Source organism: Cornus florida, unplaced genomic scaffold (genome assembly GCF_030987335.1).
Source record: "Cornus florida cultivar Cherokee Brave unplaced genomic scaffold, ASM3098733v1 CherokeeBrave_3.0.0_Hap2_Chr08, whole genome shotgun sequence".
Lineage (NCBI taxonomy): Eukaryota > Viridiplantae > Streptophyta > Magnoliopsida > Cornales > Cornaceae > Cornus > Cornus florida.
In genome coordinates, this window is record NW_026775578.1 from 46331384 (window position 1) to 46347539 (window position 16156).

Below are 16156 nucleotides of genomic sequence, written 5' to 3' on the forward strand. Positions count from 1 at the left end.
AGAGAGAAACATATGATTTAAAAAGGGTAATTGTGTCATATAATTTTTTGATATTTTGGATTAATAATTGATATTTTATCGAAGGGCAATATCGTAGCAACCAATAAATGAAATTTTGTGCATGAGTGATTGGTTGAGCGCGCTAGATTGTATAAAAAGTTTTGGTGTGGGTGATTTATGAGGCATGTTGAATGCGAGCAATATAATTACTTTATATTCGTAGATGAATAGTGGAAAATGTTTTTTTTTAGGAAATTATTTGTACAATGGAAAAAATATTGAAGTGTATGTCGTTGTAGGGAGAAAGTGAGAGCTCCATAATTGGCGGGAATGTGGGTACTCTCTGTCCTCCGGCCATTGTAACTGACAGTGGTTTGTTACTGGATTCTTGTTTAATTTCTATCCAACTGCCCTTAGTTTCTTTAAAACGATTAGTTATTTTTATTTATAGTTGGGGTTAACTCTAACTATTAGGATTTACTATTCCTATTCCTTTTCAGACCTTCCCTAAAACTAGCAGAGATATGATTTTTCTCTCAATCAGTCCACATCATTATTAGTCATGTTAAATTAAGTCCCATAAAGCGTAAAGGGAGCACGAGCGAATTCGTGGAAGCGCTAAAAGGGCAAAATGAAGTCACAAATAGTGGCAATGGGAGCGTAAAGCATAAGCGAGAGCAAAAGCAAATTTGTAGGAGCGCGAAAACGGCAAAATTAAGTCACAAATAGTGACAATGGGAATGAAAGCGCACACAGAACGTGAGAGCGACACTCGTTGAAGAAGATTGCGTGACTTAGTTGTTAAGAACTATTACTGTATTACACTTTAACCACAATTATTACACGAGTTACCTAACCCATTTAATAAATTGATCAAAACTTAACACCATGCACAAAATAAAAACACATGACACATTTTTAAATTATTTTTACCATCAACATAACACATTTGGCTAAATATATCATCTCCAACTCATCGCCACTACTCATTTAATTATAGTGCCAAATATCAATTACGATCGGAAAGCCAAACTCCCACGTGTTCGTCAAATTTTCTCTCAAATAACGTCCCCCGCAACATAACTATTTATAACCTGAAATCCACAGCCCATCTATTAATAACCCGAAATCCAAAACATCCTCCACCTACATCTAATTTTTAATATGAGCACCTTTCTTTTTTCTTTCCTTCTTTCTTTTCTTTCTTCCTCAAAAGATAACTCACTATTTGTACACACATGAGATTTAAGTCGCTGAGTTACATAACGGAAGGATTTCAAACCCATATTTGGTACATTGGATACAGTTCGTTTATATAATTCCCTCTCACACATAGTACACTAGATAAACGAATCAATTTTGTCAACTTAAATGGTATTATATAGATGATGGGTCTTGTTTAGTTCTATATTCTATTTATTTATTTTAAGTGAGACCTTTGAATTTGAATTTGAATTTTTGTCCTTTCAATGAACTAAATAGCACGGTTCTAAATTGATGTCAAGTATTGAGGATATTCTGTCAAATGAATCGACACACCAAAACAGTATTACTCGTTATTTAGTCCATAGGATTTAAAATTTTGTCACAAATTGTAACCCTAAAACAAGTGGTGATGTACTGAAGTATGTAATATGGATTCTATGTAATTAAGCTTTATTCTCTTCGGTACATCACCATATCTAATTAAGCTTTATATATATATATATATGTTCAAGTCCGAGAGCAAGATCAGCATGCAAAATAATGAATGCCAATGATTAGGTCTATCTCTAGTTTCTCCCTCATTTTTTTTCCTTTCTTTTCCTTTTATATGAACAATTAATTAACACACAAGTACCAATTGTAAAGGAAATTTTAAACAATCACCATATTGCCAAGGTCGATTCTCTAAGCCATGAATTGACACTACTGAAAACACTATTTCACTTCACAATTCAACCACCTTCAAAAAATATATATGGAGACTGCGACAATTGAAAAAGAGAGGACAAATCACAGTTAGTCAGGCAGGCTAAATCACAACATATAGCATGTACAACGGACCAGAAATTGTCAATGATTCGATCAGTTGGAAGGAAAACCACAGGACAAACAATCAGTTAGGCAGGCAGTTGGATGGAAAATCACAGGACAAACAATCAGTTAGGCAGGCAGGCTCGCCGCACGTTGCATCCACGGCCAGCTCAGCTCACAGAGATCACAAGGAGAGTTTCCATCGTTGTCCTTTATATCCGTGCCAGCATTTTGCTTCACAAGGAACTCGGCTATGGCTTCTCTCTCGCAGACAGCAGCATAATGCAAAGGGGTTTGGCCTTCATTGTCCTTCCAACAACAACAATAGCAAGTCATGGAAAAAAAATTAGAGAGTTTTTTTTTTTTTTTTTGATAAATTAGAGAATCATTTTTTTATTGAACCACCCTCGTAACTTCTCTAACCCAAAATATAGTTCCCACCAACTAGATGATCAAACCTTTCGTTGCTTGGGTTATAGAGGTGTGGATTCAAAGGCATTTAATTTACGACTTCTTCGGAATTGAAAAGAAGGGTCCTAGATTGTTCTCCTAAGGCAAAAGAACAACCAAATCGTTTGCAGGCATGTGTTCTTTTAGATGAATGTGATTGATGCGATGAAAAATCATGGGGTTAAGATCTTGAAAATATTTTTCAAAATTGCTTTAATACCTTTGAGCTATCTAAAACCTATGCTAGAGTTCAAATGTTTAGGTAGATCTTGCCAGGTGTAAAAGCCTACTTCTCTGAGATATTTTACTGAAAATGCACAAAAAAAAATTTATTGTGTTCAATGTTTTGGGACCAACTACATTTGTCTTAGTGTAGTGGTAATTTATGATCACTATGGTGATTGGAGTCCTCTAACACCAAATAAAAATAAAAATAAAAATTTCTTTATCAGGAAGTCCTGAAGGGAGATCAAAACAAGTCAAAACATTAAAAAGGACTGGAGGATAACAGATGTTGCACAATCAGTTAAGCACCTCCCTTGTGAAAATGCAAACCCCCAAAAAAATTATATTATATATATATATATATAATACATTATTGAGCATAATCCTTTCAAGATTTTTTTTTCTTTTAAATTTTCTTTTATTTTTATTTTTTTCGACGGGATGGTGGTGTTTCCAACAAGTGTACAAATGATTCATATATTGTGGAGAGAGAGAGAGAGAGTCGAAAAATGATGGTAGCAAACAAAAAAAAATTCATATAATATTATTTTCATTAATTAACATTTACATCCCCTAGATGATGTGCATGTGGAATGATAAGCCATCTTTTTTAGCATGCAAGATTAGGGGTTTGACAACTAAGTACAGAATAAATCATTAAAACCATGTTTTCTAAATTACCTTTGCATTTATATCAGCATTCCTTGTTACAAGCAATTCCGTGATACTAAGATGCCCACGATCTACAGCCCAATGCAATGGTGTCCTACCTTCACTATCTGCGATTGTTCCAGAAAACAGTTATATAAAGTCAGGTTTATAGTTCTTGCATGCACATAATGTTTACAACTGGTTTTAATAGATACAGAGGGATAATGTACAAAAACAGAGAACATGCAAATATGTGTTAATTGTGCAAGAGGAATTCTACAAATTACAAAAAAAAATTATACAGATCATGCATAAAAACAAAAGGGAGTTTATACATTGAAAGCCTTCAGGAAAGGAACACATGCTACCAAATTTGTGCATAAGATGATATAGATGTTAATAAATTTTGCACATAAGATGGTGTGTGTTAACTAAACTCAAAAGTAAGTATTTCACATTTTCGACATCTGAAGAGTTCAAGAAAGCAATTGATGCTACCACATTGTAAGCCTAAGATTTATAGATTCTAGCAAATTATCAGCATGATGTGGCATGTTTGGAAGGAAAGAAATACACACTCCTGAGGAAACCAAATTGTTAATGTAAAATAAAATCTCATTCGGTCTTCTAGAGAAGAAGGCCCAACGCTTTTCTTTTTTTTTACCCTTTGGAGATCACTTACTGTGATGGATCAAAGTTTTGCCTGATACCATGAAGGACTCAGCCTATCTAGGTATCACTAGGCTCCGAGAAAAAAATGTTACACAAAAAGATAAAAAATTGTTGAGTTATGCCCCATTGGTATAATCTTTCCTCCCTTAAAGGGAAGGTGAGGGGTTCCAGCCCCGTAGTGGGCAATTTGAGTTGACTTGAGTACAAAAAATTAATGGGATGACGCAGACTTGACCATCATCTTGAATTGCTAACTCACCAATAAGAACTTATAATTACACATTCATATCATTATACATGCTAGGGTTTAATAATTGCATGTCTACGTACTTCTTTTTTTTTTTTTTTTTTTGATAAGTAATTGCATGTCTACATACAAACTTTTTAGAATGCATAAAATTGTTTTCAAATGTTTCTAAAGAAATTCTAAAGGAGAAAGGACACAGAATTTCAATCGATGATGGATTAATTGAAACCCTCTGGAATAGGTTCAATCAAACTAGGAAGCACGGGCACTCGTCCAAGGGTGCTGTGACGGTGCCCCACACGTCCTGCACAAACATGCATCAGACGTGGCTAGGAGGAGTGCCTTAAATTTAAATATTTTTTCCTAATTGGACACGGCCAAGCAACAACGGGAACACATTTGGGACACTTTCAGGATACGACAAGGTAGTTCTATAATTATTTTAGAAAATTCCAATACTATTATAAAACATATTACATGTTACTTAGAAATATTATATAAAGTTTTTGAAACAAAAACAACTCTAAACTTCATGATTACATTCATAAGAGTGTGGATAAAATGAGTAAAAATTAAATTTTTGTATATATAGTAATATATTACTGTACTTTTAATGAATCCATACCATGTCAATGTCCACTCTTTTTTCTTTTCTTTTTTAAATTTATTTTATATTTGACGTATCATCGTGTCAATATCATACTTGTGTCCCATGTCCGTATCCAACATCCATGTTTATAGCGATCGAACCTGGAGAGCACATTGATCAAAGGCCACTGGAATGGCTTCCATCAATCGAAAATCTGGTTTTCTGAGTGTTGTAATTCTAATTTCTAAAAGGTTCTATATCTCCTATTTCAAGACTCCGATATCGGCTATACACGGGGATATAGTCAGTCTAGGGAATGATTTAATACAAATACACATCTAGATTGTTTTTTTTATAGAGTGTATACAGTATACAGATGTAGACTACAAAATTTTTCTTTTTCAATTGTTTAACATGTTGCATTAGATGGTAAATTACTATTGAGGAGTACTAATCATCATCTTATGGAGTCTAAATTATCATCAACACCAAATCATAGAACCAACAACAAGACGTTACCAGTGACTAGTCATAGAGATCAAAACACAGGTTAAAGAGTGAATTGCATGTGAGGCAGATTCGTTGACTGGAAATAACAGAGACCGGGTTGGATCATTGTGCAAGTCTGGGTCAGATGCAACTAGGAAATTCTTGGGTTTAGAATCTGTGAACCTATATTTCTATTACCATTATTTTGTTAGCAGTGAATTGGATCTGCCTGGACAAAGTCTCGCAATTTTTCCCACTGGAATTTCATGTAAAAACATGTTTGGTTGCCTGGTTTATTTATTTTTGCTCTCAATAGTTTTGCAGAGTTTTGAAGTACAAATTTTTTATTTAAACACCAGTTATTGTTAGATAAAAATTTAACAAGATATATACACCCCCTCCATATCTTTTTTAGGGCATAGCATAGTCTGACTACTAGAGCCTAGGGTTACAATCTATAATCCCTCAAAATTAAACTCTAGAGTACCCATCCACAAAGCACATTTTCTTGCATTTCGAAAAAATTTTGTGCTTTCAATACTCTTTTGTATTACTTGATCCTCCAGCATATTTTACCATGCCCCCTTCTTTGTGTTTATTTTTTGTTATACATGCATACCTAGAATTTACATTATGTGACATGACTTGGACCTTAGTAAAGCTTCACTAGTCCAAGCAATCCAAGCTCCTTGAGTTTGAGTTAGGCTCAACAGATTCGCCAATCAACCTAACAACTTTATTAAAAAGCCTCCTGAGCCGTTCTTGACCACTCAGTTTGTTTAACTTCACAAACAATACGTTTGTCAACTTAATATCTAAATTACTATAAAATGTAAAATGACAGGAAGATGCAATTTAACATTAAAATAAAAAATAAAAAATAAGACAACTGTAAAGTAACCAACCCTTCAAATTCACAGTAACACCGCTCTCAATACATTCTAGCATGTTCTCCACATCTCCTTCTCTAGCAAAGGCATGTATAGCATCCATTTTTCTGAAAGGAAAACAAGGAACCTTCAACATTCATAACAATTTCCTTTTTCCAAGAGATAATTATTTTTGGCAAATAAGTAAATGTTTCACATATATATGAGCAGCTTCACAAGAAATTCCTAATACAGACGAGGCATTCAGTTATCAACGAACACGTTATTCCAAAAATTATACATCTTAACTTAATTAAATAAAATGACTTGTACTTTATATCCACACGTAATACATGTCTTCTGTATGTCATAGGTCCTTATCCCATCATTCCAAGCCTTTACAATGTGAAACAATACCATTATCATCTATTGGACAAGAATTGTGAAAGTCATCTTGAAATAACTAATCACATAGTACACTGGTAAAACACCATACATATTCCTTCTTTTCAACTTTCTACTCTCTATTTAGTGTGAGAATCGGGTCAATAGCCATTTCACTAACATCCTCGTCTTCTCTACTTTAATTAGAAATAACAGAAATAGCAAAAAAGAAATAAAGAAAGTAAATCTACAATCTAAGAAGCACAAACACTTTCAAGAAGGAGCAGTGTCCAAGTCGGACATTTGTCGAACACTGACACATCTAGACATGTGCCCAACACATCTTAAGCAAGTCCATGACTCAAAATTGAAGTCCTTAATTTCAGACAAACATGATCAATACTTCTTGGGCATGTGTTAAAATCTTAACCACCTAGAACATTACATATCAAGTACATACACATACAAATATAGACATTCAAAAATATATGCCGTCTCATTGTTACTTATTTCTCTATGTGAAAGTTGATTATAATTGCATATCATAAAATATAAATATCATGTTATTATCACAAATAATATTTAGTTTTCACAATATATATATATATATATATATATAAGATTCTATTAAAATATATTTTATTTCCGTGTCTTGGACACATCCATGCCCTACTAATTATATATTTTCCATGTCGATGTGTCCATGGTGTGTCGTGTTTGTGTTCATGCTTCTTAGTCCGCAACCTACTGTAATAGCTGAACTTCCTAATCATCACATTAAGTTATTCCATATTGCATAATTGACATGGAATATCGTGTAAATATAACTTGTCTTAAGGTTGACTGAACCCCCGAGTACGTGGAAAAAATACAACAGTTGCTATTAGAGCCCGTTATACATCATAAGCAAGAGGACAACTAAAGTACAGAAGGCAAGGAGCATGATGACTTCAGCCCAATCCAATATCACCCACTACAGGGGAGCAAAGCTTTCACCTCAAAAAGATAATAAAAAATAAATAAATAAATATAAAAGTTACAAGTTAGTTGAGACTTTAAAAACTAACTTCACTAAATTCTAACAAGCCTTCTAGCAGTTTATGTATATTCTAGCACAAAAGAACCCCTGGATTCAATTATGTGTAAATGGCAAATACAATTATGAACTGGGAAGCATTCAGCCCATTCCTTCGTCAGGCTTGGATAGCCCTTTTCAAAGATCATGCTGTGCCTTCAATTAGAGAACTTCAATCCAGACTAACTTGGATTGGGCTTAGGCTGAGATCGTTGACAACCAAACTATCTACAGAAATTAAACACAACCTTATATACACGCACGTTCACGCGTATACATATATGTGTATATTTGTATACAGAGACACACACATTATTTGATAGACTTTTAGAAATACACAAATACTGATGGGGCTAGAATTCAACTTAGTTGCAAGTCCTCAACCCAATCCTTGGGCAGGCTTGGACACAGCCTTTTCCCAATATCACGTGGGGCTTCAGTTAGAAAACTTCAATCCGGACTCAATTTGGATTGGGCTTGGGCTGACAGTGTTGATCTGTTGCTCCTGGCATAAAAAGAGCATATCTGCGACAAATTATGACCGATAAATGTCATCAAAAATCTGTAGTGAAAACCAGCCATTCTTTTAGAATATAGTTTTGAAAAGTCAAAACCATCTCCTCATTATTAAGCTGTCAGTTTTTAAATGAAAAACTGAAAAGCGAGAAGGTTCTGCCCAAGCCCTTGAGAGAGAAAAGACCTTCTCTGAGAAAACCCTTCTTTCCTGTAAAAACTTCCTTTAGTAGAAGAGAAACCATTCTTCTCCATTCAAATCCCAGCTATAAATTAAGTAAAAGGATGGAAAGAAAAATATACGTAAATTAACTAAGGAAAAGGAAAAATTAGAGACTCTAATTTAATTAAGTGTATCAAAAAGAGAATCATCTCTAATGAAGTGTATCAAAAAGAGAATCTAAGCATGTTCACGAAAGATGATAAAATTAGAGAAAAGTGATGAAAGATATTTTGAGAAGTGGAAACTGGAACGCAAATTATATAGGAAGTTTAGATTTAAAAAAAAACTATAAAGAGATTAGAGAAATATATTTTGCATAGGATTAGGGTTAATGAGATAGTGACAGGTAGCGCCTTAGGAATATACAACATTCCTATTAAGGTGTGGAAATGTTTAGAAGATGATGACTTGCGTTGGTTAACAAACTACCTAATAAGATCATAACATCTCTAAGAAAATGTCTAAGTGGGGCAAATTATAATAATAATAATAATAATAATAATAATTGAATTACCTGTATATAAAAGATGAGGGAAAGACCAGAAGTTGCACAAATTATTGTGGTATTAAATTAATGAGTCGAGAGTAATTAAGCAACCACTTGGACTTGATACAATAGTGTCAAAAACCAATTTGGATTTATGATGAAAGGTTTACAATGTACTGTTCATTCACAAAGCAGATTATGGAAAGCTCTAGAGAAGAAAACAATGATCTTCATGTGGTCTTATAGATTCTAATGTTATTTGCGATAGGATCCCTATACATATACTATAATAAAACTTAGGAAACAAAAGAATCCCAAATAAGTTAAATAACTATATTGACATAATAAAGAACGCGTATAATGGAATTGTAATTATAGTAAGAACTGCAGGAAAAAAAAGAAAAAGTTAATTTATAATTTTTATAGGCTTAATTAAAGGATCACACTTAGCCCTTATATTTTTGCCTTAGTCAACAAAGAAAGTCAGAGACAAAAGAATGGTTTTACCGGGCAAGGCAAGTCTTGGAGAGATGCCTTGCAAGCCGAAAGCGAGATATGTATGATGCAAGAGATTTTCTGACCATGTAGAAAATCATCGAATAGAGGTAGTTTACTTCGTTCCCATATTCCTGTAGATAGTACGAACAGAATTCTAAGACGGCCACGAAATGTCTCGGCCATTAGATTGATTTTGATTGAATAGTGAGATGATCGACTGGTACTACTGACGCTTGGACATGTGGGATCCGAGCTCTGATTGGATGTCTGGGACAAGCCGCATTTAATGAATCTCATGGGTGTCATGATTGGATGAGATTAAAAGGATGTCATGACATGATGGTTTGGGCAGAGGATCTCTTTATTAGACTTGGGTTCATTGGTGTATGTTATTGATGATATAGTTAGTTTTATATAAAGGATAAAAGTAAATACTATAATACAACAAGACGAAAGAGATAACCTAAAGAGTGAATATTTCCATTGCCTACACTACATTAAAGAGGGAGAGATTGAAGGTGTTGTTACTTAATCACAGCAAAATCGATCATATAGAAGAGTGCTTTAGTTATCTTAGATCAATGTATACCCTATTAAAAGGTAAATTATAAAATAGTTACTACACGGATTCTCGTCTAAGAGTAGTCACTTCGTGTAAAATAATGCTAAAGATTAGATATGCATATGGTCTTCCCCCCCAAACCCTATATAGATGTGAACAAAAACTGGTAATGATTACTACACCAGCCATACTTTATTAGATAGAATGTTAAGCGATTAAGTAACAAAATATTGATAGAATAAACATAATTGAAATGTGAACATTGAGATATATGTGTGCTAAGACACAAAATGATAAAACTAAAATAATTATGTTTGTGAAATGGTTCAGATAACTCCACATGAAGATAAAATAAGAAAAATCAACTAAAACGATTTAGTGTTGTGTAGGAAATCTGTTAAGTACACCAGTAAGGAAGAAGATGTGTACCACATTAACAGCAGTGTTAAGGGAAGGTAAAGCCAAAACTCAAAAAGGTCGAGTTTGTAAAAAAGATGTAACTGAAATTATAGCCTTGCATAGAGCAGAATGGCAAAACAAGACTCATATAACTAAGATCAAATAGTTAAGATAAGATTGTAGTTAAGTTATACGACTCCCAAACACTAGTTCACTAACTTGATAGTCTTCATTTTTGAATCCACTATATGCATGTTTGACATGGCTCTTGCAGCCATGATGCTTGCAGAGGACGGATTGCAACTAGACAGATTGATTGCTTTCATGTTCTTTTTGTCAAAACATGGTGCTTTATTTGATTTAATCAAATTCACTCGTGTTCAGAAAAGAAAAGGAAAACTGATCAATTAAACCTAATCTGACCATGCTCAACGTTAACTAGCAACCAGAAGTTCCAAAATTCGCGCTCAGATTGAGCTTCAGTCTGAGTATCTGGAGCGTTGGGCCCCTAACTTGACCCAACCCGTCCAAGTTGCAACTTGCAAGGGAGTAAAAAACAATTCTCACTATGTACAAAAATTCAGTGACACAAAAACACATGCGCAAACAATTACAACAATAGGATTAGTCAACTTCAAAAGAAATGGTAGCCTATATCTATACCAAATCAGAATAAATCCAAAAACACACATCATTTTCACATGAAGTGGAAAATCTATTTGATACTAAAACTCATTCATGTAAGAATCTAGAGAAGAAGCTTACAGCTCGTTTTCAGATTCTTCCTCGTAAACGAAGGTGCTGAAAACAGGTCCCATCGGTCCTCTAGTATCTGCACTTGATTCACCACTCCTATCTCCATCTCTTCTCTTCTGTTATCGATGTGTAGAAGGCAGGGAATGAGAAAGAGGGTTAATCAGTTGTACAGTAGTATGATGAAGGCAGCATGCTAGTAGTAGAAAGTAAATGATCTCACGGTAGTTGATCCAGTTGCCCAAGTAGGATATAACTCTGTAACAATCGTAATATACTTCAGCATAGCCTCTTCTGGGGGCATAGCACCCAATTTATTCCATGCTTGCCTGGCACATGTCACCAAAATAAATCTTTAAAATTTTTTTTTTTCTAACAAGTAAGAGAAAGAAACCAAAATAAATCTTTTATCAGTCCTCCAAAAAAATCTTTAACTTATATATATCACCAATATATCCAAAAGAAATACAAGGGTAAGCTATCAAACTAATTAGAAAAAGATATCTATATTAAGTTTCTGTTTGCTTTTTACTAATTCCAGTAAAACACAGAAAATCTTCAGATTATATATACAGGATACTTACATCATTCAAGAAAATACAAAGCATTGTGCTCCAGACCACTTATATTTACATTATGTCAAATAATTTATTAGAGCAAAGGAACTAGAGGGGGATAAAGAAAAAGAAGTAGATGAAATGGCAGGTGGTTCACACTCGTAAGGAAATAGTATTAAATTTATCCTCATGCTACCTCGATTCAAACACAGAGTAAATCAAGAGAGAGAACTATAATGAAATTGAACAAGGGTCCAAAAATTGCACCATTCTCATAATGCACAGATAACAAATTCAACAACCACCCCACCTCTCCCAACTCTAAAGAATGACAGTAATTTATCTAATCATTAATAAGCATGTTGGGAATTAATCCCCTTCATTCGGCACAGTGGAAGTAAGACACAAACATGCACACATAAAAACACAATATTTACTTGATTTGGCCGAACTCGACCTATGTCCATGGAGAGAAGAAATTCCACTATAAGGAATCAAGAAGAGAGTATACAATTGCAAGGAATGCCCACTCACTCACTGCCTAATGAGAAATTACACCAGTAGAGATTTTGAACACCGGATCGTGTATACACACTCTCTGCTCAAGGTGTGGTGGTGGATACCCAAGCCTTTCACGATCTAACACTCCATGAGACCCTCGCTCACCATCAGTGTTCCACCATTCACTCACCATCTCCAACCCCACACTCACCAATTTCTATGAAGCTACATCTCTACTTTGCGCCCAATCTATTCTCTTCTCTTCTCATTCACTCCCTCCTCCATTCCTTTGTCTTCTTTGCCTTCTCCACTCAGTTCCACGTCTATTTATAGAGTACCAAACCCAATACCTTGTTGGACAAGAAATACAATTCCTTGGAGCCCAAGACTTGCCTAACAAGAAATTACCTTATACAATACAACTCTAAAATAGAAACCTAATTAGAATACAATTCCTACATAACCAATAGTATGCCTTCCACCTTCATGAAAGCAAGTTTGTTTTGGATATTAAACCATATATGCAAAACCCTAAAAGAACTAAATCTTTTCATTTACCTTTTATTCCTTTGTAACCAGTGTGCAACCCAGTACAACTAGAAATAGTAGTAGTAGTAGTAGTAGTAGTAGTAGAAATAGAAACAGACCGAGAACTAAAAGGAGACCACTTAAATATACACTACATCACAAATCATATATATATAAGAGCAAGATGCTAAAGAGAAAATAGAAAAGGAAGTAAGATATGTAAATGTGGTCAACTCTAGAAAAAGAGGAGAGTAAGATAGACTAAAATTCATCAATAGAGGGATTGAATAGAGGGTCCAAATTTACACCATTCTCATAGTGTTCAGTTGACAGCCTCAACAACCACCCCACCTCTCCCAACCCTAAAGAATGACAGCAATTCAATTAAACATGAATGAACAAACGCTATACCTTCACCATTCATGAAATAATAAGAACTACCATATGATTTAAGCAAGTTTGAACTTGCACATCAAAGCATACAAACAACCCCACCCCCTTTATCTTCCCTCGCTTCCTCCCTCTCCTCCTGAAATGTGCCAAACAAAAGACAACATGCACTTAATATCTTCAACAGCATGGATCCGAAAAACAAACATATATTAGTTTTCTTAATTTTACAAATCAACCAGAAAAAAAATAAAAATAAAATAAAATAAAATAAAATAAAATAAAAAACAATTATATTTGCTTAATTTTACAAATCATTAATCAACCAGAAAAACAATTATTCATTTAAAAGTTCCCTTTGAGGCTCAATACATTCTAACATCAGTCATTTGTCAACATTATGGACACTCAAATTGTACCAATCGTGTTTTATTTTGTTCGCTGTTAAAATTAAAACCCAATTGATAGATTCTTGGAAACAAATAATAGCAGAAAATTAAGGCATACTAAAAATCACCTATATAAATGATTCCCTCATCCAATAATTATTTTTCTGATATTGATTAACATGACTCAAGTACTATTAGAAGGCAACATGCAATGTTTATTAATATTCTCTAACTGAATTCAGACCTTCCAGCTTCAAGTGTACGAACAGAGCATGATACATCAAATCCCAGTATCAAAATTCATCAAGGAAATCAATACTTGCTGACTGAAATTATTAACAAAAATAATTATCACAGAGGAGTACCACTTTGCACGAGCCGTCATCTTGAGTGCGGAGGGTTGCGGCGCAGTGCAGGGTCCCTCGGTTGCAATTTTGTATAGTCCATAAAGCTGCAATTGCACATCATTTGAGACTTTCTGTGCATTCCGATCAGCTGCTGTGGCCGCCACAAACGCTGTAGCAGCACTAAACTCCTCATCCAATTCAGTGCTCTCAACCCCTTCCCAATCATCATCACTATCATCGCTATCACCGCCAACCACTATACTCTCACTTGCCGCTTTGCCCTTATCAGCAACCACTGCTTCCTCCGCAATAGCCCTCGAACTTTCCGCCTTCGGACCACCCGTATTGTCAGCACTCGATTTCAAGGGTTTCAATTCGGTTTCGACGGATTCGGCGCGAACGATGCTGAGGTTTTCATCTCGGAACGAAACGACTATGGAGATGAGCTTCGCAAGAAGGAAAGAGAAGATTAGGCCTATGAATACCGATTGCGCGAAGTGAAACCAGTCATCCATCGCTATCAAAGAACCCTAATCTGTACTAAAACCCTAAAAACTTACAAAAGCCTCTAATGAAACAACGTGAAATGATGAATCTATCGACCTATATATACTTATATATCTAAATGTCAAGCGTTTGATCTTGAGCTCTTGAGAAACCCTAGAAGTAGTGTCATGGATTAGAGAAATGAAAACACTTAACTGAATAGGATCGTGGGAGCGGTAGGAGAGAGGATCTCTAGAGAGAGAAACTCTAGAAAGAGAAAGGGGAGGTGAGGACTGGCGCGGGGGAATACCTACAAGTTCACATTAAATAGCCCGCGGCGATAGGCTCTTGGTGATCGTTGTCTTGGTGAACTGCGCACTCTTCCAAGCACGTTGTTCACATTGTTTTGAACTTGACTGGGAAAGTAAAAAAATGCAGAGGTGGTTTTGATTTTTGTGTCCAAATCAGTAATTATTCATAATTTTCACGGTAATTATTCACAATTTGATTATTGTGCAGGTAAACCCATTGAAATATTCAATCCAAGTCAATTTAAACCATACAATTTTATTTTTATTTTTTTCAAATTTTGATGCCAAAATAAATAAATTTGTTTGAATCAATTCAATTTTGCTGCTTAAATATAAGACTTATACATATAACATTATCAAATTGGAATTCTACGGTATATTGAAATCAAAGGTTATGAAGCACTCATTTCGCCATTTTTTTATGAAATTAGCAACGTTCATATCACAACAATCAGATCCAACTATATGTTTTCATTTTTATTAGTTGATTTTATTTTATTTTTTACTCTTTTTTTTTTTAATAACACGTTTCATAAATTATTCATGGAGTTGGAATACTCCACAATTTTTTTTTTTTTTTTTAATGAGGTCTAATAAGTGTCCTTGAAGTGACAGCTACTTTTTACCACATTGCTTTAAACAAATTTTTACCATATTATTAGGGTTCACTTAGACTTAATTACATATACACAGTTGTAATTAAACTATATTACAAGAGAAACCAAACTAACTCAAAATGTTCTTAGTTTTTAAGTTATGATTTGTAATTGCTGTAGCAGTCGCGATATAATGGATTCGGACAAATATCAATGTAAATTTGTCGAACTGGTTGATTCGTGGAAGTATATAATGATATTTGACCCTTAAAAAAAAATAGAACCGGGACAATACACCGCGTATCGACCACGACGAATCATGAATTTAAGTGAAATATTAATTTTGTTCAATATCAATACATTAATTTGATTTTACTTCACCACTAATTAAATCAAACCACTAACAAGCCTGTGGCCTAGCGGTATAAGGCTCTTACTTCCCAAAGGGAGGTCAAGAGTACGAACCTCACTGGAGTCAGTGTGTTACCATGTGCAACCAAGTAAAGTAATTTAAAACTCCGTTTGTTTTGAAGTAAAATATCCGCCTGATTAACTCGACCTCAATTTCATCGTAAACCTTTGTCAAAAATCGACAAAGTAAAATAATATATATATATTTTACTTAAAAATATTTTACATTGAAAAAAATTGTAAATTAAAGAAGACAGAAAAAAGGTTGACTAGTGATTTATTCATCTTGAAATCACCTAATGTCATATTTTCAATGCCATTGATGACCATTTATTTACATAATTACATTCATCGGTTGGTGGGTTTTCATTTGAAACAGCATGTTCTACTATCAGTTTTGAAGTTAAAGAAATAAAAAGGGAAATTATGTTGACCTTATTGAAGTTTCCATCAAACTATGTGTTTTATTTTTTTGTTATAAAAATTATTCTTTTATGCATGTGGGATAAAAAATAAAATGAAATTAATATTTTTGTTT

At 34.1% G+C, this 16156-nt stretch overlaps 1 protein-coding gene across 1 annotated transcript; it reads right to left on the bottom strand.

Annotated features, from left to right (window-relative positions):
- Window positions 1-1843: 1843 nt before the first annotated feature.
- On the bottom strand, window positions 1844-14685 carry LOC132271591 (acyl-CoA-binding domain-containing protein 1). The gene is made up of 6 exons (XM_059773024.1): window positions 13833-14685; window positions 11326-11431; window positions 11115-11221; window positions 6245-6336; window positions 3373-3470; window positions 1844-2325 (listed from the first exon to the last, which is right to left on the bottom strand). The coding sequence occupies exons 1-6, from the start codon at window positions 14327-14329 to the stop codon at window positions 2146-2148; spliced, it is 1080 nt and encodes a 359-aa protein (XP_059629007.1). The 5' UTR covers window positions 14330-14685; the 3' UTR covers window positions 1844-2145.
- Between the last annotated feature and the right edge of the window lie 1471 nt (window positions 14686-16156).

Bases quoted from the DNA above. Each gene is read 5' to 3' on its own strand.
- LOC132271591 (XM_059773024.1), bottom strand. From the start codon at position 14,329: ATGGATGACTGGTTTCACTTCGCGCAATCGGTATTCATAGGCCTAATC. The intron at 11,222-11,325 runs GTGAGATCATTT...CATCGATAACAG, and splicing joins GGGCAACTGGATCAACTACC to AAGAGAAGAGATGGAGATAG. The intron at 6,337-11,114 runs GTAAGCTTCTTC...TTTTCCTTTCAG, and splicing joins GAAGAATCTGAAAACGAGCT to AAAAATGGATGCTATACATG.